This window comes from Toxorhynchites rutilus, chromosome 1 (genome assembly GCF_029784135.1).
Source record: "Toxorhynchites rutilus septentrionalis strain SRP chromosome 1, ASM2978413v1, whole genome shotgun sequence".
NCBI classification, from domain to species: domain Eukaryota; kingdom Metazoa; phylum Arthropoda; class Insecta; order Diptera; family Culicidae; genus Toxorhynchites; species Toxorhynchites rutilus.
Genome location: NC_073744.1, coordinates 135,097,108 through 135,122,374, shown reverse-complemented (window position 1 = coordinate 135,122,374; position 25,267 = coordinate 135,097,108). Strand labels below are relative to the sequence as shown.

General features: G+C 38.3%; 1 protein-coding gene across 1 annotated transcript in view; it reads left to right on the top strand.

Moving 5' to 3' along the window:
• LOC129761772 (neurogenic locus Notch protein) overlaps positions 1–25,267 on the top strand; it is a 236,508-nt gene that overhangs the window by 166,735 nt on the left and 44,506 nt on the right. The window contains exon 5 of the mRNA XM_055759535.1: positions 6,028–6,161. Within this exon, the coding sequence (XP_055615510.1) occupies positions 6,028–6,161 (134 nt within the window). The remainder of the gene's footprint in view (positions 1–6,027; positions 6,162–25,267) is intronic.

Here is a 25,267-nt window from a genome sequence, read left to right as displayed (position 1 = left end):
TGGGAACAATTTTTGTTGCTGGAGTTTCTGTTGAATCATGTGGAAACATTACTAGATTAAATATCTACTCTATGATATGACCAAATAGAATTTTTTTATTTAATTTTCGACCAGTTTTTTTCCTAAATATTTTATCCTTTCAAAAATTTCAGTTCGTTGAAAACTATCCCTTTTATTGTCTGTAGTCGAACGTGTTTTCGACTGCACACAGAAAAATTGAACTGCAGTATGTGTAGCTTACGCAGCATTAGGATTAAAAATGAAGCGCCACGTTTTTTTCTTTCTGTGGCTGAAAAATTCCCGCCTGATTTCCTACATTGTAACGTTCAGTGATGCTAGTGTGCTACTTGTGGAAATGAAAATTTCAATATATGGAATAAATGTCAATATTATAAATTTTTAATAAATTTCTGAGCGTACACCTTTCTAAATTTTTGATATATTATGTAAAAGGTTTCAAAGTCAAAAAAATCACATGAAAAGCTAGGGTTCTTTTGATGCCAACACATCACAAAACCCAAAAACATTTTTCAGTTTTCGCCTAAAAGTAGGCATTTGGTATGCGGATCAATATTTTTCCTATAAGTTCACCTGAATATCTTTCGTTTGCTGTAAGAGGGTCGAATATCGGTCAAATCACCCAAAGTAAATTTTTGGGTATGGGCATATTTGACCAAATCAAAAAAAGCCTAATAAATAATATGCCTACCGAAATTTATTATATGTTATGTTAAAAATGATCGGCTCTTCAAAAATGATATAGAAGCTAGGGTTTCCAAGGTTTCGACACCTCAAAAACCATCAAAAACGAAATGTTCCAATTGTTTTGCCTAAACTCGACACTCTTTTAAAGCAAATTTCATTCAAATATCTATACATATTCGGCAAAATTTGGCGAATAATTGAATTGATGTAAGATTAGTGCAAAAAATGGAATGCAAACAAAGCTCACCTTTAAACCTCACCTTTAAAACGTCATCGGATTCGAGATGTTTTTTATAATCACTTCTTTCGGAGACAAATTGAAGGTACAAATCAAAAATGAAAATATCGATCGTGTCACGAAATAGGGTTCAACTTTGAGCGCTTATTGCTCAGTCCTTTCGTGTTGGATTTACGAGACGTATACACCAATCGATTTGGACACTCCTAACAATCTATTGCAAAATATAAAATTATATTTTCTTTTAATTGATAGTTTGTTAACAGATCGTTGGAAGGAGAGCTTCTGATTTCCCAGCATTTCCCTAACACTGACTACAGAACCGGGCACCATAACAATACAAGCAATCTGAGGATCATAGGGGGTCTCCGCAGCCCAACGGTTGCGTGTGTGTTCAATAAGTGAATGACCGTGGGTTCATTCCCAGGGCTTTTCATTGTTTGATCATCTAATTGGCCTCTTTCAAGGCTAGAGGCGAATGAACTTTGCGATTTGAAGCCTCTGTAGTAGAAACATCAATCAATCAAGCTGCGGGGGCTCTTGTACCCAAGCAAGAGAATATAATTTCGCATGCATTCATGCAGACCGGTAGGTGTTTCGCTAACAAGAATTATAAAATAGAGACTGGCGACGAATTTCGAGTACCTCTTCAAAAGCATTCCATAACATATGTTAAATATAGCAACGTAATCCTACGTCAACTTTGTTGTCGTGTCTCGAACATAACCCTCCAACTTTTTCATCATTTTCATCGTTTATATAGGTAAACAATTAGTCATATCTCGGGAGCTGTTAGGAAAACTGTTCCAGGATAATAATTTACATTGAATTTTTGGTATTCGCTACAAACATCAATTGTGATGTTTCAAAATTCCTCATAAATTTTGATTTCTATTTCTTTAAAACTGACATTGCACCACAGTATGTCTTTATGTAGGAAATCGGATCTATATTCTTCGACCAGATAAAAAAATTAGAAAAAATATGGAAAACTATACTGGTGAGGACAAATGGACAGTTTTTTTAGTGTTAAGTTAGTTAGAAGTTAGAAGTTAGAAAGTTAGAGAATCCAATTCACGTTTTCTTCAACTTTCTGTGATTATTAACCCTTTGCGGAATTGATTTCCCTCTAAAAAGATCCTTTTATCTTCCACGCTTATAATATTTTGTTTATGCCGAGTACCGTAATCTATTGTTCATAGAAACTCTTTATACATTCGTGAAAAAAATCACTAGACATTAAAATTCGTTTAGAAAAAATGTAAACAATTACATCGTTGAATAAAGTATATGAGTATGATTCTTTGCTGTGGTGGCGGAGAGCAGACAAACGACCGCAAAAGGTTAATATTTCAGTTTCTGGACAGACAAACGATACGAGAGAGAGAGCATTAGATTATTCCTATCGCGAGCGATTTGCAGACTACGCTACCTGTCCGTCTTACCTCCATCATTATTTTCGTTTACCCACACCGCAAAAAAAAAGTTTAATCTCTGCCGGTCTGTTTTGACCCCAGTAAACATTTTAAAAAAATTGTGAAAAACATTTTATTGAACTACAACAAACTGCATCAATATTTTGGTAATATTTTCAAGGATAAAATGTAGGGTCAAAATAAAATGAAAAAAAAATAATTCAATAACTATTTTTATTATTTGAAACCTTCTATCTCAAATGGTTTCCCACAAAAGAAAACTGATATCTTCCTGTTTGTAGTTCAGAAACGGCTTCTTCGCTGGACTGCAATTAAATAGACAACTCTATCGCAACCATCGCTGAACTATTCGGAAGCTTACATCCAAGTCCAATCTTGAATTGATGCACAGCATTCAATGAGGTACATATAGAGGTGAAGCAGTAGGCGCAGTGTATATGTATTGGCAAGCAAAATATCGTGTCGTAATTATTTGCATTCAATATGAAATGTATATGGAAGATACAAAACAATGTTCAAAGTACTCACAGTTGCATGATAATTTGAGCCAAAATTCTAATGAAATCAGTCAACTGGTTGTTTTTTACCAGATGACAATTATATCGTGGCTTATTTCGATTATTCATGTGACAAAAAGGTCCAGAGAGCAGTCATATGCTTAGTTCTCGAAAGCAGTAACATTTTCGGTGAAATTTCGATTAATTGGCGATTATTATCTCACAACATACATATTGACACTGAGAGCTTTCGAAACATCAACTTCATAACGGTAAAATCATGAACTTCGTTTGTTTCTTTGAACGTGGGGGAGTGAAAATGGCACATGGAAATATCACTTTTATCCGTCTTTTTCGACGTGATTTCACAAATATTCACTCCACGCTATTACATTAGCCTCATATTCAACGAGAGCTCTACAAAAATGTACGTTTTTAATTGATGAATTACTTCCTGAAAATAGCATTTTTACATGGATGCGGTGGGCAATCAAAGATAAACACAACGACTGACGTCACTATTTGCGAAATAGTTATGGCAGCGCATGCTATGTCGCTCGAAATTCGACCATCTTCATTACCTTTTTTCCAGGACATTGCACAGCATTCGCTTTGGGAACCACGGCGTAATCACCCAGTCCACTTTGTTGTGCCAGATTGGTCCCAACAAATGGTGTAGACAATGGTACCAATATCGTGCCATTTTGCAATGATTTTGTCGACCTACCCTTCGTATTTGACAACCAATTCCGAGCCAACACTGTGCCAATCTGGCACCACGTTGACCGGTCGCAAAATTGCTCGAATCTCATTATGGCTTTATTTGTTTTCATGAGAGTTGAAACAAAAACTAAAAAAAACGTCGATGGAAATTATTTATTTGATATCCAATGCGACTTTATATAAATCAATACTAATACTAACACTATGATATATTATATACTATAACGAATAATAGCTATCCTACACAACACGTTATAATGAACGAAACAATCTTTCACTGGAGCATTCGGCGAATACATTTCAAGCATTCATAATTATCGTCCGACTATTATCCTTATATGGTATAATGACTACCGTAAAGTTATTCGATGCGGCTAGAATGAAACTTTAGTCCAAATACCACTTGTTATTTGAAGAAAAATTACCTGTATAAGGAAATTCTTCACTCAGTTCACTCTTTTCGCTTTTGATTATTCGAATGACAGTTCAGTGAGAAAGAAGAAAGGGAATCGATGAAGTGATGCTGTTTCACTCAGTACTAGTTATCGTGTACTTTATAGTTCATCTTATGGACAGTTTAGCCTGCGGGGGTGAAGGAGGGGTTTCATTCCAGCACTTTACACCGTTCCGGTCGGTATTAGGTCCATAACCGCTCGAAGGTATAGAAGAGCGGGTAACCAATCCATTTTCGATGTAGTTTCCCTCGTACGACCTGGATGGTTCGCCGTTTCAACAGATCCTCTTGCCTTGTTTTTCACTATCTACTTTTTGAGAGCATCCCGCCTCAATCGACTCAATTATTGTGACATTGTTATGTTTGCTCAGGGGTTCGACCGTTGATAAAAAACATAAATCTTAAATCTGATAGTTTAATGAGCTTCAAGTCAAATAATTGATACGTGAATTGATTCGACAACAACCAAACGACGCTCTGTTTACCAACTAGACAGTTCCCTATCTTTTGTCGCGTCCTCCGCATAATCAATTATATTTACAGTGCAGTGTTGCCACTAAATTGAAACAATATTTTTCTACCAACGGCACCAATTATATTTTTAAAAAACACTAATTAGTTGCTTAACTTTTGTTCGACACTGTTCTTCTTAACTTTTGGGTAACGGACAGGTTTGATGTGTATAAACCAAATCAATTTGTTCATGCTGAATTGACTCATTTTTGCAATACTTCGTATCATTATGTGCTTGTTGATAGGGAGAACCGATTTCCAGATGAAACTTTATTCCGGTTTTTACCTTGTGAAATTAAACGCCCCGATCATCACAGTTGTTGTCCTGCAACAAGCTTCATTAAGATTAAATCATCGATGCGCGATGAGTTGCATCAACCAGTCCAATGCTCCCGAGAACGATGATGATCCGTCATTCTGGGGATAACCGTTGCGCCACGACAGTTTCCACTCAAAACATTGCATCCATCACATACTGCCCCGAACACACCTGTTTCAAACCCGGTAATCCGAATCCATCATTCCAGTAAAATGTAACCCAAAACTTCTCTTCCATCCCTGTGCACAAAATATTCCGAATCGAATTGGTGTGTGCAATCCCGTGGAAAACCGGTACCGGGTGTAATTTCATCCGCCCGAAAACGGTTCCCTTTCCCCTTCTTCCTGCGCTACTATCGATCGATCAATTTGCAAGCTATTTCATCTTGGGGAGGATGGAAGATCACTTCGATGTCGACCGCGCGTCAGCCTAAAAAACTATTTAGAAATGTTAATTTTATTCAGCCTACAACAACGCTAATGATGTCGTTAACATGTGAACGATTTGAGCTAACATTTGCTCGCGTTGTTGTGGCTTCGCGGAGATTTTTGTGTGCGTGACTATGATTCAGAATATGCTCCGGCGGATGACATTCATGCTATCTCGCCCCCCGAGTCACGCTTGTTCCTTGATCTCCTCTGGGAGTAGCGGTGCGGTGTGGGGCGCCTATTCGCGAAACCTTAAACGGTACTAATGATGTGTCGCGTAGCCGCGAACCCCAAACGATCGCGCGGCTATGTGTAGGTATAATTAACACAAGCTCGCCAACGAAAATCTCCGGCGATTAGTTAGATGGGGGGATTCTTGTTTGCGAACGATATGCAAATTCAGCAATGTCGGGCCACGGCTACCGTTGCGCTGCAGCAACATTTCGCAAGGCTGCGCGATAAAATCACGAAACCTATTTGTTCGACACCTCACATATTACGATCAAACTGACAGCAGCAGCGTGCGGCGTAATCTCCCTCCTCCGCATCAGATGCGTTCGCGTGATCGTGCGGTGACAGCAGCGAGCGTGGATTGACATTTTGGATTTCCTTTTTGCTCTTCCCCCTTTCGCTGCCCCCTCCATACCCCCGACGACAATTTCATCACATTCTAATAACGCCTGTTTCTCCATATCTTTTCTTTTTTTCTTACAGATGCATGTGTGAACCCGGATACACTGGCAAAAATTGCGAATCGCACTACATTCCCTGCTCGCCGTCGCCATGCCAAAACGGGGGTACTTGCAAGCAGTCGACGAAATTCTCCTACGAATGCAAATGTCCACCAGGTAAGCAAGAGATCATTAGTTTCGTCGTAGGCTGCGATCGCTCTTTCGTGGTTATGTATCTGCGCGTGTGTGTTTGATACTTCGTATCATTAACACATTTCTCGCATTTCCCACACAACATGTGGAACCCAAACGGAGAGCGTCTCCTCTGAGCGAAGAGAAAAAATGGGTCGCGAAGATTGACAGATTTATGCAATCATTATTAGAATTCCGTATCGTCAGCGGCGCTCATTAAGATGGCTCTTTCCAGTGGTCATTGGAGGGACGAGCGCCGTAAATGAGCTGTCATTACTATACAATGTCATGCGTGTAATGTTTGCCGCATGCCTGCTCCGCATAGTTGCTGTCCGGATCTTCCTGGATGAGGATGCACAGCGCGCTTTATTCCTACGGAAATATGGAACCGTATTCCGTTCGATGCTCAAATTTTCGTAGTAACCTTTAATCACACGACTCACCGTTGACTGCACGGTTCCGAGTTGTTTTTCGATGTTCCGATGCGAGAGTTGAGGATTTTCCAGGTGCTTGCGCAGAATCAATCCGCGACGTTGCTCTCGGGTGACGCAATTTTTCCAATTGTCTAAAAATTGACATAAAAATATAGTGTAAGCAATACACTCTAAACTACTTCCATTCATATTTTCAACAGCAAATATCGAATGGGTAATTTCCTACAGTGTTTTTTCCACGATGCAATTTGATGAGAGACAACCTTTATAAAGGGTGTGTCACATCAAATTGCATCACGGAAAAAACGCTGTAGAAATTCGCCCAGTAGACCGATCCTTTTGAAAATTTTAGACAGTAAAATAAAAACTATTAAACAACTTTTGGCATTTTCTTTTTATTCATACTTCGATCCCAAGCCCGTATGCTCGCACCTTCCTCTTTACCCCGTCCATAAGGTTCTGTACAACGTCAGGTTGTAGTTTTTTCTAAACAGAAATCCATTTTCTCTTGAAGTCCGCCTCCGATTTGACAACTTTTGGGTTCTTCCGGAGGGCCTGCTTCATAATCGCCCAATATTTCTCTATTGGGCGAAGCTCCGGCGCGTTGGGCGGGTTCATTTCCTCTGGCACGAAGGTTACCCCGTTGGCTTCGTACCACTCCAACACGTCCTTTGAATAGTGGCACGAAGCGAGATCCGGCCAGAAGATGGTTGGGCCCTCGTGCTGCTTCAATAGTGGTAGTAAGCGCTTCTGTAGGCACTCCTTAAGATAAACCTGCCCGTTTACCGTGCCGGTCATCACGAAAGGGGCGCTCCGCTTTCCACAAGAGCAGATCGCTTGCCACACCATGTACTTTTTGGCAAACTTGGATAGTTTCTGCTAGCGAATCTCCTCCGGAACGCCCTCTGCGGAGTTTGTCCTCTGCGGAGAAGAACAACAGGCCCGGCAGCTGACGAAAGTCCGGTTTGACGTAGGTTTCGTCGTCCATTACCCGGCAATGCGGCTTCGTCAGCATTTCGGTGTACAGCTTCCGGGCTCGCGTCTTCCCCACCATGTTTTGCCTTTCGTCGCGGTTAGGAGCCTTCTGTACCTTGTATGTACGCAGGCCCTCCCGCTGCTTGGTCCGCTGGACGAATGACCTTGACAAATTCAGCTTATTGTCGACATCCCGGACCGAACTTCTCGGATCACGTCTAAACTGCTTAACTACGCGCTTGTGATCTTTTTCACTGACGGAGCATCCATTTTTGCCGTTCTTCACCTTCCGGTCGATGGTTAGGTTCTCGAAGTATCGTTTTAGTACTCTGCTGACCGTGGATTGGACGATTCCCAGCATCTTACTGATGTCCCGATGTGACAACTCCGGATTCTCTAAATGAGTGCGCAGGATTACTTCACGACGCTCTTTTTCGTTCGACGACATTTTTCCAAACTTACGAAAAATTGACAGTGAAGCATGGCCAACGTGATCTATACACTCTTATCTGATTATAAGCGAAAGCTGAAGATATAATTCCTAAAAATTAAATTTCTACAGCGCTTTTAGCTCATGGTTTCATTCTTCGCTAGGTTCATTTTTGTACTCAAACCTGAAGTTTTCATAAGGTTTCGATTATCTAGACCATTGAATCTAACTATAACATTATTCTTCCATTTATTCTGAGTCGTCAACATTTGAGACTACAACATTGCTGGAAAAAAATAAAATTTAAAAAAAGGATTAGAGAAAAAAACGTATTTCATTCCGTTCGCATTCTAGAATTGTAGACCGTATTTGAAACTCTTGGATGGTGTGTTCATATTGTTCATTCGTTGAAAGGAAAATCAAATACTGCTTCGTTAATGGGTTGTCCATATTTCCTTGATTCATTTTATTTTTTCTAGCCCAAGTTCATCGAAACTTTTTAGTATTCTGTCAATGATTGCTTCTAAAAACAGTCTAAAAAGACGCTTTGTTGTTTTGTGGCTTTTTGAACGATTTTTGTTATACATCTTTGTTCCACATTAGCAACAGGTCAACCATTGAATGCTTGTTCGCTGCCTAATCTCGAAGGTTTGCTTGTACCGTTCTGAATCATATTTCGGACGCTTAAGACATATGATGCAGAAAACAGATCTAAACTGGTATATTTTATTTGTTTGATATTTTTAATAAATTAATTCAATATGCTTTTAAGCTTTCTGCTTTGGTACCTATTTGATTGAAAACATAAAAAAATAATCGAATAAAATGCTTTTCAAATGAAGCGAATAAGAATCAAACTTCGTACACAATTTATAGGAAAAATCAAATTTCGGACACTTTATTTTGTAATTTTTTGAACGAAAATTACATTACACTTGATTATATTTAACTAGCTGACCTGGCAAACTTCGTCCCGTCCAAAATTTGTTTTTTGTTATCAATAACTTCAAATATTCACGTTGACTATGAGCAACTATGAGCAAGTTCATGGGTCCAATCGCAGAACTGTTCGTTGATTGATTTCTAATCGACCCCTTTGAGTTTACCTTTTACTATAAAATTCCTCGTATTTCTAACAAAACTCAAGATTATATAATATCAGATTATTTTCAGACACAGTTCTCGTTCAAGATTTTTTAATCATTTGCAAATAACATGTTTCTCCGTTACATGAAATAAATGTTTTATACAGAAAATATGATAGAATAAAGACAGCCCTAAATCGGACAATTCCTTTCTCGAGTTCTGCTCTTATGAGCACGTTCGGCGATATTTTTTTATTGGTATAGATAGAAGAAGATATAGGAGTGCGTTTCATCGCATTAAAATTCATTTCCAGTTTCGAACAAAGATCAATTTCGCTAGCGCAAACATCAAATGGACTACCAGCACTTGTCACTATGTAATTGTAGAGGAATATAGGAATTTTATTTTCCGTATTTTTCTTTTTTCCTTCAGAGTTTTCCGAAAATTTTCAATTGTCACGTTTGGTTGGAATATTTTTGGTTGAAATATTTGTAATATTTTTATGGAACCCCCTCTCCTTTCCAGAGGAGGGAGGGGTGTCATACCATCATAGAATCATTTCTCATACCCAAAAACCCTCACATCTAAAATGGTGCTTGATTAGTTCTCGAGTTATGCATAAGTTTGTGTTTGTGTCTCCCATGTAATTTGTGTTCCATTTGTATGACAGCCCCCCTTAGAAAGGGGGGTGGAGTGTTTAACCACCGTAGAAACATTTATTGTATCCTAAAATCTCCATATGCCATATTTGGTTCCATTTGCTTGATTAGTTCTCGAGTTATGCAGAAATTTGTGTTTCATTTCTATGGCACACAAACCAACAAGCGCCCCCCCCCCTCCCTCAGAAAGGTGTGAGGAGTGCTGAACCACTTTAGAAGTGTTTCTTGCCCCCTAAAACCTCCACATGCCAAAGTTGGTTCAGTTTGCTTGATTAGTTCTCAGCTCTCAGTTCTCTCCTCAGAGAGAGAGAGAGGAGGAGTGTCTATTCACCATGGAAACGTTTTGTATCCCCTAAAACATTCGCATGACAAATTTGGCTCCATTGAGTCCGAATTATGCAGAAATTTGTGTTTCATTTGTATGACAGCTCCCCCATAGAGAGGGAGATGGAGTGTCTAACCACCGTAAAAACATTTATTGCACCCTAAATCCTCCATATGCCTTATTTGGTTTTATTTGCTTAATTAATTCTCGAGTAATGCAGAAATGTGTGATTCATTTGTATGATGAAATTTGTATGAAATTTGCCGATAACTGCGTTTTATATAGTGATTACTTCAGTCGCAGTTTGCTGTTGGGTCTATGGCGACCTAAGACTCCCGAATGTTATGATCTTCTTTGTTCCACGTGGAAATTATGACTACAAACTCCAATGTTTTTCTGGTTTCCGCATCCGTTAATTCGCTATGAGACTAAACTCGTGTAATATTTCATTCGAGCAGATGCGTCATTTCAAGAACGTCGTTTGTAATAACCGTAGCTTTGATTCGCATTCGCAGGAGAAAGGTCATTATAAGAAATCGGTTATATCTCTAAAACGGTTGGTCCTAGGATAAAACGTTACATATAATCTTTCATTCTGGACCGCATGTAGATTCTTTTATTCATGCTAGTTTTCTTAAATGCTTACGATTCCACGAGGTATTGAAATTTCATGAATTTCAAAAATTGTAACTCCATTTTGGTGAGTCCGACACAGCACCACTCAATTAATACGTCAATTTTTTGAATTAGAAGAATTTTCTTGTAAAATATACCAAAAAAATATCGAAGTGAGGGTGTTTCGAGATATCAAAATTTTTGGTATAAAATTCAATGTTCGAGTAAGATTTTTTAACAGCGCATTTAAAATATTATTTTTGGGTTTGAGTAACGATTTTCTGATAACAAGATCAGTGATTTTGTATACGCTCCTCTAAAAAAAACAGTCGTAATTTAAATTGGTTATATGGCAATGAAAATTGTGATCGTGTATAGTTTCCATCATAAGTATCAAGTTTAAAAGAAGTCGGAGGGGGTCGGGTCAAAATTTGATGGTTTTTAACTGTTTTGGGGTGGAATTACTCTATATTGTCATATTGAATTGTCTTTACTGCACAGTACCAAATGCCTTCAAAATGAAAACATGTCTCCCCATTTGGCATCTCTGCCAGGAACTCACGGGTGACATAATCAGTTGTCAGTCTAGCTAACACCACCACTACAACACATCTTCAGTGCATACAAACTTGTGTGCAACATTTCACCATCGATATTATTATTTATTACCGCATTACATTCGGATCGAACGTGATTTGGGGATATTTTTGACACTTGACGGCGGGGGACCCGCGGGAGTTATTTATGTCCCATTACCGAGCCACCCATTTGACAGCGCGGTCAAATTTCGTGAGAACAGAATCGGGTCGAATACGGATGGTAATGGAGTGGGATCATTCTCCTCTACGCGAACTCCATTGCCAATCGTAATCAATCAAGCACCGGTAATGATCGTTATTATTATGTCCTACGGGGACGTCCAGTGGAAATTATCTTATGTTCAACGGGTAAGTTCTGCTGCACGAGCGCATAGCCCCTCCCCTGCACTCTAGAATGTTTCACGTGACAACCACCGGGCGTTTTCCAGGCAGTCAACAATCCACTCCACCACAATTAGACGGCCGTTCCCGTTTCGCAAATTAACAGGTTGTTATGCGCCCCGGTGCGCCGGTTGGTGGTGTTCGCTAATCGTAATCCGGGAGCGATCATGTTTTTCTCGAGCTTTTATTTCGCGCGCACGATCTCACCGAAGGGGAAATCCGTCCGTCCGTCCTGTGAGAATGTTCGTAGTTCCGTGAAATCACTCGCGATCCCGAAAATGGCTCTTCGCCGCGGCGGCGCGGGATTCTTGCGGAACTAATGCTGCAGCAGGAATATTCCTCGAAAGGAATGGGAAGAAAGAGTCGCCGCTCGTCGTCGTTTTGTGATAATTTTCCGCCGATCTGCTTTGGCTTTTACTTCTCTTCTCAAATTGGCCAATAACGATCCCCCTAACGTTCTCTCAATCTCTCACTCGCTCGCTTTGTGTGCCACACAGACAAGAATTTTCCACACTCGCGAACTCGACCGCTTCCGCGAGCACTGAGGTATGTTCTCAGGCACACCAGTACTTCCACACCCTCGTGGTGCACGCTGCACAAGAAGTCCGCCAACGTCGTCGTCATCTGCGTCGTTGGGCCCCTGTGGTCATTTCCCATCGAAAAGGGTCGATCATTAATAAAGTACCTCAGCCTCGCCTATCGCGCGTTTGTTTGTTGCCACAGTCTATTTATGTCAAGCCACTGCCGCCAGGTGACTTTGTTGTGAACTATTAAATATGGCCGTCGACATCTCCCCTCCGTCCGGCGCACCCTCCGGGATACAAGAAAAACTGTACAAATAAAAAATTGATTCCGCTTTGGTGGGCGTCGTGAGTCGCCCGCTCATCCCGGGTTCACTAATGCGCGCTTGTGACCTTTCTCCACTCAACACTCACACCCATACGGTGGTGGTGCTGTTGAGAAATCTAGATCATGCCGACCTACTTGGAATAGGGAGAAAAAAGCTTTGAAGTCGCTCTTCTCCTAATAGAAAACCCCATCTCTGGGCGTATTCTGCGCGCGTAGTGCATCTCAATGACGAAGCGGACATGTCACGGGGTGCCAGGGCGCACGCGGTTGTGACCCGGCCCAGTGGGGAGGGGACCGGGAGACGTGCGGCGCCGCAATGATCAATCATTTGATCGGTATGCTCCAGGCGGGTGTTTCCATGTTTCTTATGTCGAAGGAAGCGGGACCACGAAATGAAAACACGAATAATAACAGCAAACAACGAACGACCGAACGAAATATGGCGCGGCGTGATTACCCGGGGCCATTCGCTGCGCAATCCAAGTCCAAAAGCGCGCGGTGACGGTCCAGCAGCGGTGCAACAACAACGAATTGTTGAGATTGAGCAAAAAAAAAGATCGACAACCCTCGAGAGCCAAGCTAAATCTATGATGGGAAGCGGTGGAGGAGAGGGAAAGGAAGGAGGAAAATTGTTGCGCAAAATTTGATCGCTGTGTGATTGCTGTGTTGGGATTGTGGACCCAGACTCGGGCTCTCGGGCGAGAGTGTATGACAATTACTGAAAACGCGATCGGACACGTGTAAACTTTGTAAAATTGCACGCGGTGACTGATCCCTGATGAGTCCCAGACGGGTTTGGGTAGATGCATGCAACGGCGGTCTGTCGCTGGCTCTGATCAGTGCGTCTAGAGCTTTTCCAGAGTTGAATCACCTTCGTTATAATCGGACCACAACTCTAAGGACCGTATCGTTATTTATGGGTACGCCTTAGAGTCTCCGTCTGAAAAAGACTATAGCTTGTTTTGACAGCTGTTTATTTTTCTCCTGTTGTTGACACAGTTAGCGTTCAGTTAGCATTGTTAAAAGATCGTTTTTTCCTAAAAGTGCAATCATGAGAGGGCTAACAGAAGAAAAACGAAAATCCATTGTGACCAGATACTGCTCCGAAACAGGAATATCAATGAGAAAATTGGCGAAGGCGGAAGGAGTAAGCGTCCATGCGGTCCAAAACGCTATCAAGCGATTTGGTATGTATAATACATTGAAGGATCTACCCGGTCGCGGCAGAAAACCTGGGCCATCCAAGCCAAACTTGGATAAAAAGATTTGCAGGCAATTTGAAAGAAAAAAGGAATTATCGATACGGGATTGCGCAAAAAAGTGTGGAACATCAATCGGTATGGTTCAACGTGCCAAAGAACGTAACTCACTGAAGGCATATAGAAAGCAAAAATGTCCCAAACGCAGCCAAATTCAGGCAAGTTCCGTGAAAACCCGTGCCCGTAAGCTTTACGATGGGATTTTAAGCAAACGCGAACTGTGCATCGTCATGGATGATGAAACCTACGTCAAACTGGACTACAAAACTCTTCCTGGGGCACAGTTTTACACTGTAAAGCAAGGAACAGATGTCCCGAACGCGGAGAAGTCAATTTTTTGCGAAAAATTCGGTAAGAAAGTGCTGGTTTGGCAAGCTGTTTGTCAATGTGGCATGAAATCATCTCCTTTCTTCACTCTCGGGAATATGAATGGTGAAATTTACCGGAAAGAATGTCTCCAAAAGCGTGTGTTACCGCTCATCCGAAAGCACACTGGTCCGACACTATTTTGGCCTGATTTGGCATCATGCCACTATGCACGTTTGACCTTGGATTGGTATCGCGAGAATAATGTCGATTTTGTGGAAAAGGAGATGAATCCTCCAAATTGTCCGCAAATAAGACCTATTGAAAAATTTTGGGCTTTGATGAAGGGACGACTGCAGAAGAAGGACAAGGCAGCCGATGACCTTGAGCAGTTCAAAAAGGATTGGATAAATGTGAGCAAACAAGTCGATGAGACGGTTGTCCAGAACCTAATGAGGGACATCAAGAAGCAGGTGCGATCATTGGCGCGAAAATCAGAATCTTGATTATTTTTTACTGTTACTCCTTTCTTTCATTCATAAGATACAATATTTTGATATCAGAACTGAAAAATAAATGCAATATTTGAAATAAAGCTGTGTTTTGAGCGTACCCATAATTAACGATACGGTCCTTACTTTCATGACTTGGCTGTGCGAGTTCTTGATAAACATTGATAAACTCAGTATCAGTGGGCTTAAGTCCCTTTAGAGTGCTTCCGATTGGTAAAACTGCCCCTTCTATTTTTAAAAATTTGTTTTCCACTGCTGAGACCAGATGAGATAGTCACTAATTATAGTTCAGTGGGTCTGTGACCAAACCTCCAGTCTCGGTTAAGTCATTTCTAATATTGATTACAAAAGTCAACCATTCAGATTTTTCAGGATTTCCCAGACTTTTTGGTTCGTGTAACAACTTCACCTCCTGTCATCTGACATATAATGGTAGTTGACGTGAGGTAGTCTACATTGCATGGAATAATAATAATAATTCTTTGAGGGTAAACCCTACAATCCCCATTTACCTTAATAATTTGAAATGAATCGTAATCTTCGAATCGTATCTGTCAAGTCCATCGTCGTTTGTGGCAAATCCGAACCAGAGTCCGCATTGTTGGAAGTATTCAACTCTACAACGTTGGACAGTCTCTTCAGATGTGTGACACTACGACTGAAAACGAACTCTAGCTCGAGTTTTTTCATCATCCAAGCGGAACTTAGGAACTTGGGTCAATTTATTTCGTATCGTGAGTTCATGAGTTCTATGAGTTCCTACGGCGACTTCCCCCGTGGTTGGATGTTTCGTTGAATGGTAGACTAAAAAGTATTGGCTTAACTTCAACTTCCTGTCTTTTCCCAATAACTGGGCTATACGCAAACGTTTAAGGGTGGATAGATTCTGTCTTCCGACTCCGCCATTCTGCTGTGGCCAATAAAGTATAGTATTAATGAGACTTCAATTCCTCACAATCTCTACTGAACTACCGTTGCCAGCCTTCAATGATACAGGTAAACCGAATCTGCTAAATATTGTACTCACTTCTTGGATTGTCGCCTGAACTGTTTTCGAAGTCATCTCTCTAAAATAAACATATCGGCTATAATAATCTATCACTATCATTGAATGTCGACCTTCAGGCAATGGTCCCAGAAAATCCACTGCTACATCTTCCTAAGCACTCGATGGCTTTCTTTTCTTATCATGGGCTCTGGAGCTGATACCAAATTACATCCACGAAAATGTCTGACAAATTCTTCCACATTTCGGTCCATCTTAGGCCAGAAACAATTAGTACGAAGGTGAGTTCCGATAATGTTGCTTCCTGTTTTTATTTTTACGTCCATATAAAGAGGAACGAAAACTTGATTCGTGATGCAAAAAAGTAGTTACCCCATCAATGGACGGTTTATTGTCTACCCATCGTCAACTCAAACCAACGAACATAGACAGTTATCAGGTATGTTATAAAGGATGGTCCTCGCGTTAGTAACTATTAGTAAATAGCGTGCAAAATAGCACACACACACATACTGCACGCTATTTTATACGTGTGAGTAATTTTCGTGTACGATACAAAAAAAATCTAACTCACCTATAGCGTGTGTCAAATCACGTTGAAGTCAAACATCGATGCATGTATACGATTAACATGGGAGAGAGGAACGAATTCGTTTCGGGGGAAGTCACTTCAAAATGCAGTGAAGACAATTTGACTGGGAAGAATGAAATTACTATTCTGTGATGACTATGACTATGCCGAGCCCTGGTGATGTATCAATTGGATCTCCCGGTCAATTATAACCAAAAATTCTAATAAATAAAAAATCACCTTTCTTTTCATGTTGTACCATTTTTATTATCTTTATTACCTTCTTTTAGTTTTTCATTGATCGAAATTCAAGTAAACGTGCGTTTTGAAAATTTATCCTTGTCACCAAAAAAGAATCAATAGCAAATGCAGCGTTCGTTCTATGGACAATGTGGATAGAGAGAACATTGCAACTTAAGCTCCGCCCGTTCTCAATTTCTTGACCAGAGACAAGTTATTTGCGATTCCACAACATCCACGATTCATCAATTATCCAGCTTTCCAAATGGCTTTTCTCAAGGCACAGAGTTTGATTTAGTTTTCCAATTTGGCCTTTTTCAAGGCTACAGGCGAATGGAACTGAGAAACTTTAAAACCTCTATAATTAAAACCATGATCATCATTATTCAAGTCACAGTCTCGCTCCAGCTAGCAGACAGCAGTCTTTCTCAACACTGGTGTCGGATACAGCTCTTTTGCGCTCGATACAAAGGAAGAATGCAAGATAGATAACGCACACAGTGGTGCAATTTTGTTCGGTGAATACATCGCGTAGATTTTCATACTGTCTGATGTAGAATGCTTCCGTATCTTTGCACCACATCATTTCTGCATCTGAATGGAGTGTAAATTTAAAAATTTGAATACAAGAGCGTTACGTTTGGGGTGCAATGATTTGAACGCTAGTATCTCTTTGTCGGCTGAATTAAGTAGTATGACGATCGCATCAGAATAATGAATAATATATGAGTGATGTTGGTTACTAATCTTATTATTGATCTAAAAACATGTTTCCATAGCTAGAAAACTGCTTTGGAAGCAACCTATTGAAATCACAAAAATCTATTAATATGCTTGAAAACCCATCGAATTCAAGATTACTCAGCGGTTGATGCATGTCGTCTGATCGCTATGAAAGCACTATAAACATTGTGCTCGTCCGGCCAATCGCAGTTTCTGTTTTGTAACAATGTTGCCCGGATTTCGCACCCTAGAATGCATATTCAGAATATGCACATAAGTAAGCATAGTGCAGAAGTAAAGCAGAATTTAAATGGAAATAGGAAATAGGACGCACCGAATCATGTCTAGCACGAGAAAAATATTCGCGATGCACACTGAGTGGGCAATAAGGACACAAATCTCGTGTATTGTTCTCGCAAGAACCAACATGGATCATGAATCACTCATCCTCAACTGCCTCTACAGAACCTTTTCAGGACCACCAAAGGTTTCTACTAAAGGGTTATTTTAAAAATTTGGATGTACTCTAAAATAATCTCCGAAGTGATCAAAAGCGAATTGATTTTTATACTTTTTTCATCCGCCTCTAGTCTTAAAAAAATGCAAATTTGAAAAACTAAACCAAACAAAGGCCATTTGGAAAGCCTCTCATCGCTGCCAACTGGTCGCCGGCACTTTTTCCGATCGATCAATAAATTTTCGGAATTTGTAGTATTTTTTCCGGATTGAAAGTGGCGTTAATGTGCAGCGCATTTCAAGCCGAATGTGAAGAAGGTATATTTTAGCGGTGAGAGCTGCGTTCTGTAACTGATGGTTTCGATGCTCGGTGGCGCACGCACAAAACTTCCTTGAAAAAATGATTCAGTTCAATTTAGTTCACTGTTTCAGTGCCGCTCTAGACAGCGAGCCATCCCATGCACCTTCATGTTATCTCAGGTTCAGGTCTCTGCAAAATACTTTCAAGGGCAAGAACTTCGTGGAACAAAACTACACATATAAAATTGAATAAATGTATGTCTGCCTATAAAAATGACGTTTTTGTTCTCTTGAAAATTGGCATGAACATTCCCGATTTTTATTTTCACTCGCCTTGATGAAAATTATAGTTGTCAACCCTGGCTGACGCTAAAAATTCCGAAAACGGGAACTGTCAAAGTTGTTCAATAATTCCATTATCCAGACTGAGATGGCGCACTCTATTTATCGGTATTGCTGAGAATTCGAGACGTTAACAAAGCTCTGTTGATAACAGGATTGCCATAATAGAATCTGTATTTTTGGGTCAAATATTTTTTATAGGGGGTATTCTAGTGTAGAGGCACGATTTTCGGAAGTTTTTCAAGCTTCGAAAAAATAAAAAAGAGTATTTTCAATATCCTTTATATCATTATTTGTTCATCTATCTTTATTTATGAAACAAAAATTAAACTGAAAAAAATATTCATAATTAGAATAGTTACAAGTTGATGAAGTGAGGCGGTTCAAAAAAAAAGTTGTGCCATGACGTACACGATTCCATTCCTTCTGAAACAAAAAACAGATTCTGAATCAGTAAAGATACCACTAACTCCTGAACAAGTCAAAAACATGTTTTTTGAGAAAATGGTGGCCGTTTGAAGAAAAAAAATGCTGTTTAAAATATTTTTTCCTTTGTTTAAAATAGTAAACTTAAAAAGTTATGCTTTTGTTTTATTGGTTCATGCGATAGAGAGATGCATACAGATTGTATTCTTATAAATTTGACAAAAATTGATTGATTGATCTTAGCTGTATTATCATTGGATGACATACACTGCTGATCAGAAAAATATGTGTGTGAAAATACACACTAAAATACGGTAGTTTACATAATTTTCAACAATAAAGGTAATTAAAATCATTGCACAGAGTTAAAAAAAGTCAAACAGAGTTATTAAACTGATAAAAAGATAAACATTTCCAGTAACTTTCCTATTTTTTTTAAAGTAATAAAAAGTCTATGGTCAATAAAATAGGTGCTAGTTAACAATAATATCGTTCCTCATGCATATTATTAAAAAAAAGTCACAGGAGGGTTATGTCCGAGACACGACCGCATAGTTGGCGTAGGATTCCGTTCGGCTATCTGTTGATTTTGGATATGTTTGAAAAATTACATCGTTAATTTTTTTGATAATGTTTTGGTTTAATGTCTCTGCACATGGTTTAATGGAACACATTTCGGTGGGAGCAAAAGCTCCCCCTACTTTCATGTATTTGCAATGCCGATTTCCCCCAGGCAGCTTAGTTTTGATGTCTCTGTTAGGGACTCGCCGCATGTGTCGTCAATTTCGACCAATCAGAAGTGGGTATTTCCTTTAGGATAGGGGTTGAGATTTTTCAATTGTTCGATAGTTAGTTTCATGACATATAGTAGTTTATTCAATATAAAAAATTGTTATGGAGTGCCGAAATCGGTTGACGCAAAAACTTCATCAATCCATCATGAAATGACTGAGCAATAAGCGTTTGAAATTGGACATTTTTCACGATGTGCTCGATTTTCGATTTTCAATTTGTACCGCAATATGTTTCCGAAAGACGTTATCCTACGTCAAAACAGTATTTCACTCAAAACCAATACTGTATCCAGTATAACCACCATTATTCTGAATAATTCCATGCTTTCTACCGGGCATAGAGCTTACCAATACCTGACATGTTTTCACTTGTATAGAATACCATTCTTACTGCACTTTCTCTCAAAATTTATCCTTGTTAGAGAAAAACTGCACTGATAACTTTTTCTACAACTCATTCCAAAGGTTTTCTATCGGTTTTAGATTTGGAGAATGTCGATTCTAACGGCTTCGATGTATGTTTGGGGTCGTTATCTTTACTGGAAAAGCCATTTGAGAAACATATTTTCCTCTGCGTAAGGAAGCATTACCTCTTCCATAATTGCCTTGTAAATCGACACCATTCAATGTGTTCCTGATTCGGGATACAGGACCCAAAAACAACCCCAAACCATGATACTGCTATCACCAGTTTTCTTCGTGAAGCGAGGATAAAATTCTTCCCCTGCAGATTACCGAACGTTCCATTGGGAGTCCGAACCAAATAAATTTATCTTAGTTTCGTCGTTCCACAAAATGTTCCGCAACTTTTTCGTACCTTCTGTTCTTTGCCGCGGTACGATGTTTTGAAGCAAATTGTTTCCTTGTCTGCAAGTTCTTCTTTCTCAATAGTGGCACTTTCCTAGCGATTCGCCCGGATAGTTTCGCTTCTTCCAATCGTCGACGAACTGTTCTAGCACTTACGATGTTGTCAATTTGGGAGCAAATTGTTCTAGACGACGCAAATGGATCAGCTTTCGCCAGAAGTACTATACGATGGTCTGTTCTCGGTGTGTTTTTCTTAGGCTTGTCACGCATTTCCGTCATTTTTTGCTGGTTTCACGGCATTGGTGATGAAGTTTTCAAATAGCATTTTAGCGGTGGTTTTATATATTTCACCCCCATGTCTGTTTCCTCAGAAGTACGGTGGCGATTAGTGCCCATTCTAGTTGTTTGACAGTGAAATTGGACGTTATTTACGTTGAAAATGGAAAACTTATAGCTGAAAGATTAATCAATCGTATTAGTTACAGGAGATCAATTGAAATCCAGCTAAACTCAAACACTCACCTGTTATTTTGACCATCAAAACACAGCAGTGGAACTCCATACAATTCACTGACTAAAAAGTGTCCACACTTTCATCGCTTGTTTACGTGAAGAATATAATTTTTTCAGGCACACTTGATTTGAGAGTGTATGGATTTCTAGCTGTCTTGACGCAAGGTCTTTAATGAAGAATGAGAAGATGGGAAGGTTTATATAAACATGTTTATAATTACATAAGTTTATTCAAATATTAATATTGCTCTTATTTAACTATTCAGTGCAATTTTATCAAAATTTGAAAGAGAAATTAAAAAAGGAATGTTTTTTTTCAATATTTTTCTGAGATGGTTATTAAAAATCCATGATTAATATTGCTTTATTATTTACCCTCCATTATTTGTTAATTTCTCCTGCTTTTCGTTCTTTGACCTATCATTTAAACAATTCAATTTGAGAGGTTTAAAATTGCGACTAGATAAAAATTTGGTGTGAAAGAGCGAATTGTGGAAAATTAAGTCGCAAATTCTCTAAACGTTATAATTAAAGTTTTTCTGTAGTATTTAATTTTTGAGTTTGTTTGAATGACAGATTAAAGTTGATTCATAAAAGAATAAGATTTCATTTGATATGACGATTTTTGAAATCGACTGTAAAGTTATGACGTTTTGTAAGAAATGTTACTTACTTAATCAGCAAAAGGCCCTAGTGGCATGTGCTGTACACAAAAGTTGTCTCCATTCACATGAATTTTATATTTTTTTCCAATTCTAAACTTTCAAACCAACATATCATATCTTTCCGTTATCCGCAAACATGCCAAGCAGTAACTTAAAAAAAACAAACTTAAAGAGTCTTAGATTGTATATTTTTTATATATTTTTCTCAGTTTTACATTACCATTTGCCTTTTAATTGGCGGTTCACCAGTTGGAGCACGCGCCAATCAAAAAGCAATCATCTGTCATAATTGTATGTCAGTTTTACTATGTTGTTCCAATGCCATTTTTATTGAAGAGTCTTTGAACGTTAAACTCAAAAAATGAAGGCACAGTATAAAAGTGTTTAGTTTTGCAGTTTGTTTGACAAATGTATTCGTTTGAAAACATTTATCAATACATATACATATATAAAGTGAATTATATCACATCCACTATTCAAGGAAGTTAATGATATTTTCTAGCATCAATCCAAATGCAGTAATTCTAATTATTATTATGGCCGCACTAAAAGACATGAAAAACAACAAGAAAAACGCGAACTTTGAAATTTGTGAACTATTGCAGTATTACTTCAGCCATTCCATGCCAAACTGATATATTGGTTCTCAGATTTTTGGAAAATTGGTAGCTTGTTTTCGTTATGGTAAAACATTGAACCTGTATTATTATTTTTTGGGTGATTCGATTTTTTCACTTTTTCCCAAAATGACTTTTATTAAAAACTCATAACTTTTGAACCACTAAGCCGAATCAGATGATCGATACATCAAATTGAAGTGAATTAGCTAGTCTTTTCAAACTTCCAAGAAATTTGAATTTTGTTTTCGTAATTCTTGATTGTATCCGTTTTTATAGTTTACATGGTTTCGGGACCAACGGCGCTATATTTTTCTATATTTTTTCTGAGGATTTTTTACACATTTATATTTTTTACTCAAAATTAGATATATTCTTTTTTCTTTTTTGAGTTATAATTTTTTAGAGTTAGCCGATAGTTCGGAATATTAATTTCTTCCCCTTTTTCCTATTTTCAAAAATTCATAACGTTTGAACTGCTAGAGCGATTCAGATGATCGATATATCAAATTAAAGCCAAGAATTCAGAGTTATTCGAGAAATAATAAAACGAAAAATCAATTTTGGAAAAATATTACACTTGCGTGGAAATTATTTTTGTTTTCGTGATTAATAATTGTATCTGTTTTTCATAAATGAAAAAAAAATATTTGCACGTGTGAAATTATTGACTTAAATTAACTATGTCGATTATATGAATCGATTCAGTAGATAAAAGTTAAAAATTTTTAAAAAACGTCATTTTTGGAAAAAAGGAGAAAAAATATTTTTTGAACCATCGGTTAATTTTGAAAAATCATATATATATATAATAATCATATATCATATAAAATAATTTAAAAACGAAGAACACATTTTTGAATATGTTATCTAAAAAATCCTCCGCTTTCGAGAAGAATTATAAAAAACATAGCGCCCTTGAATCAAAACTATAAAGAACAATTACGATCAATAATCAAGAAAACAAAATGATTTTTTTTGCAAGTATAGTATTTAAAAAAAACTGGCTAACTGGCCAATTTTATATGTCGATCATCTGAATCTGTTTAGTAGTTCAAAAGATATGAATCTAAAAAAAAATATTTTTGGAAAAAAGGAGAAAACTAGATTTTTCGAACCACCCTAAAATGGATTGGGATCTAATATTTAACGAAAAGGAACAAAACTACCAATTTACACGAAAATCTGTGAACCACTATGTCGGTTTGGCATGGAATCTATATATAACACTAAAAAAATATAGTTTGGTGTCAATTTCCTCTGCAACTAAAAAACTGATTACTAGAAACTAATTGACGTTTTATTACCTTGTAAATTCTAGATACAATACCAACAGAGGGTATTTTAAAAAATAAAAATAGCTTTTTATGGGGTGTGTTCAAAACTGAAAAAAAATATATTCAGAAATCATATTTTTATGTTGTTTTTTATGCGTACCTACATTATTTAGTCGTATAATTATTGTATCATTCAATTTATTCCGATGAGAATGCTTTAAAATATTTCAACTGATGTTCTTTAACATTTTAATTTTTTTTTTTATTCAATGTTCAGTTTCTATGGCGGAGCGTAAATTACACATTTGTCATCATTGGTGGAATACGATCATAAATGTTGTTATGAATAGCACAGCAAGTTATGATTACAAAACACATGGGTTTATTTTGATAATGCATTATACATAAACCGATAAAAATGCATTATAATATCTATCCACAGCGTTTTAGCGTCTATATGTATATTTTATTCAATTTCAGTTCGTAATTTCTATACCATTCGCCGTGTTTATCATGATGATGCTAACATTAATAACATTATATACGAACCTCCCACCTTATATATGATGTCTCCCACCCTTATAGAGTCATCTTAAAATTATGTTCAATTTTTAGAGCGTAAACTATCTCTCAATTTTTTCACTGTTTACATTTTCTTGCCACAAATCGTTACCACTTTTTTCTCTCAAGTTCCACTTCTGTGGAGGCGATCTGGCGTAGTGGTAACATCCATGCCTCTCACGCTAAAGGTCACGAGTTCAATTCTCACTCCCGACATTCTTCCAAAAATGGAAGTAAAAGTGACGAACCAGCCAAATGAGTTGAAAGTCACTATAATACAGATAAAAAAAAAAAAAGTTCCACTTCTCTTCTCTGATCAAAAGCTATACTGGTGATGAAAATGGCGTCAGTTCACTTGACATCTTCAAATGATATGCCACAAACCCAGCGACAAAATCAAGACTTGATGTATGAAGGTACGATGCAAACATGATGGGCGCTGTGATAGTAGAAGTTTGAATGTTACACATAGTGAACGAAATGTCGTCACATACATATTTTATTGATCAGCAGCGTAGTTCATATTGATTTGACTATATCTCCAAAGTGTTTTAGTGTCAGAATGAATCTGAGTGAATTCCAGGTTTTTAATCTGTATTAATCAATAGCACAACGTTCTCCGAAGCAGTTTGATTGGTTTTGGTAACAGTCGACTTGGATATTGAAGGACAGTTTAAATTCTTTGGACCCCTCGAGACTACGTTAAACTACGTTTACGTTAGTATTGGATTTTTTTTCCCGAAATCTGTAAATTTTGTATAAAACCCAAAAAATCTGTAATCAGTAACTACAAATACTTGTATGTCTTAAGAATCGAAAAATCTGTAGGAATGCAGATTATTCTGTAGGATTGCACTCAATGTCACATTGGGTGATCGTTTCTGGATGCAGAGTAAGTGAATCGCATGAAAAATAGAATCTCAAAATGTCTACCAATTTGTGAATCACAATCTTCAAAACTTAACCACAAATTGCGTTTCTTTTTAGCGGTCGCTATAAAAATTCCATTACGACCACACAATTGACACGATTTCGGGGGGCGGTAATCATCCATCGATCTTCATAAATCCGCGCGCGCCGCTCCGTCACATACATTTAACTCGACGGCGCGATGATTGTTTTCCCGGATTTGGCCGCATATTTACGTCCATGTTTATTGTTATGGGGATGTCCGCACGGTACAGTCGGAATTTTGAATCGGTGTGGCACGATGTGCAGCGCTCCGTGGGAGGATGCAATTGACACGTTTGCTGCCCCCAAAGTAGATCTGAGAAAGTGTCGGATGAAACAAGATATTATTGGAGAACATCCCAGAACTTTGCTATACGGATCTATTGTTGCGCAGGTCCCCATTCCAGCGCCC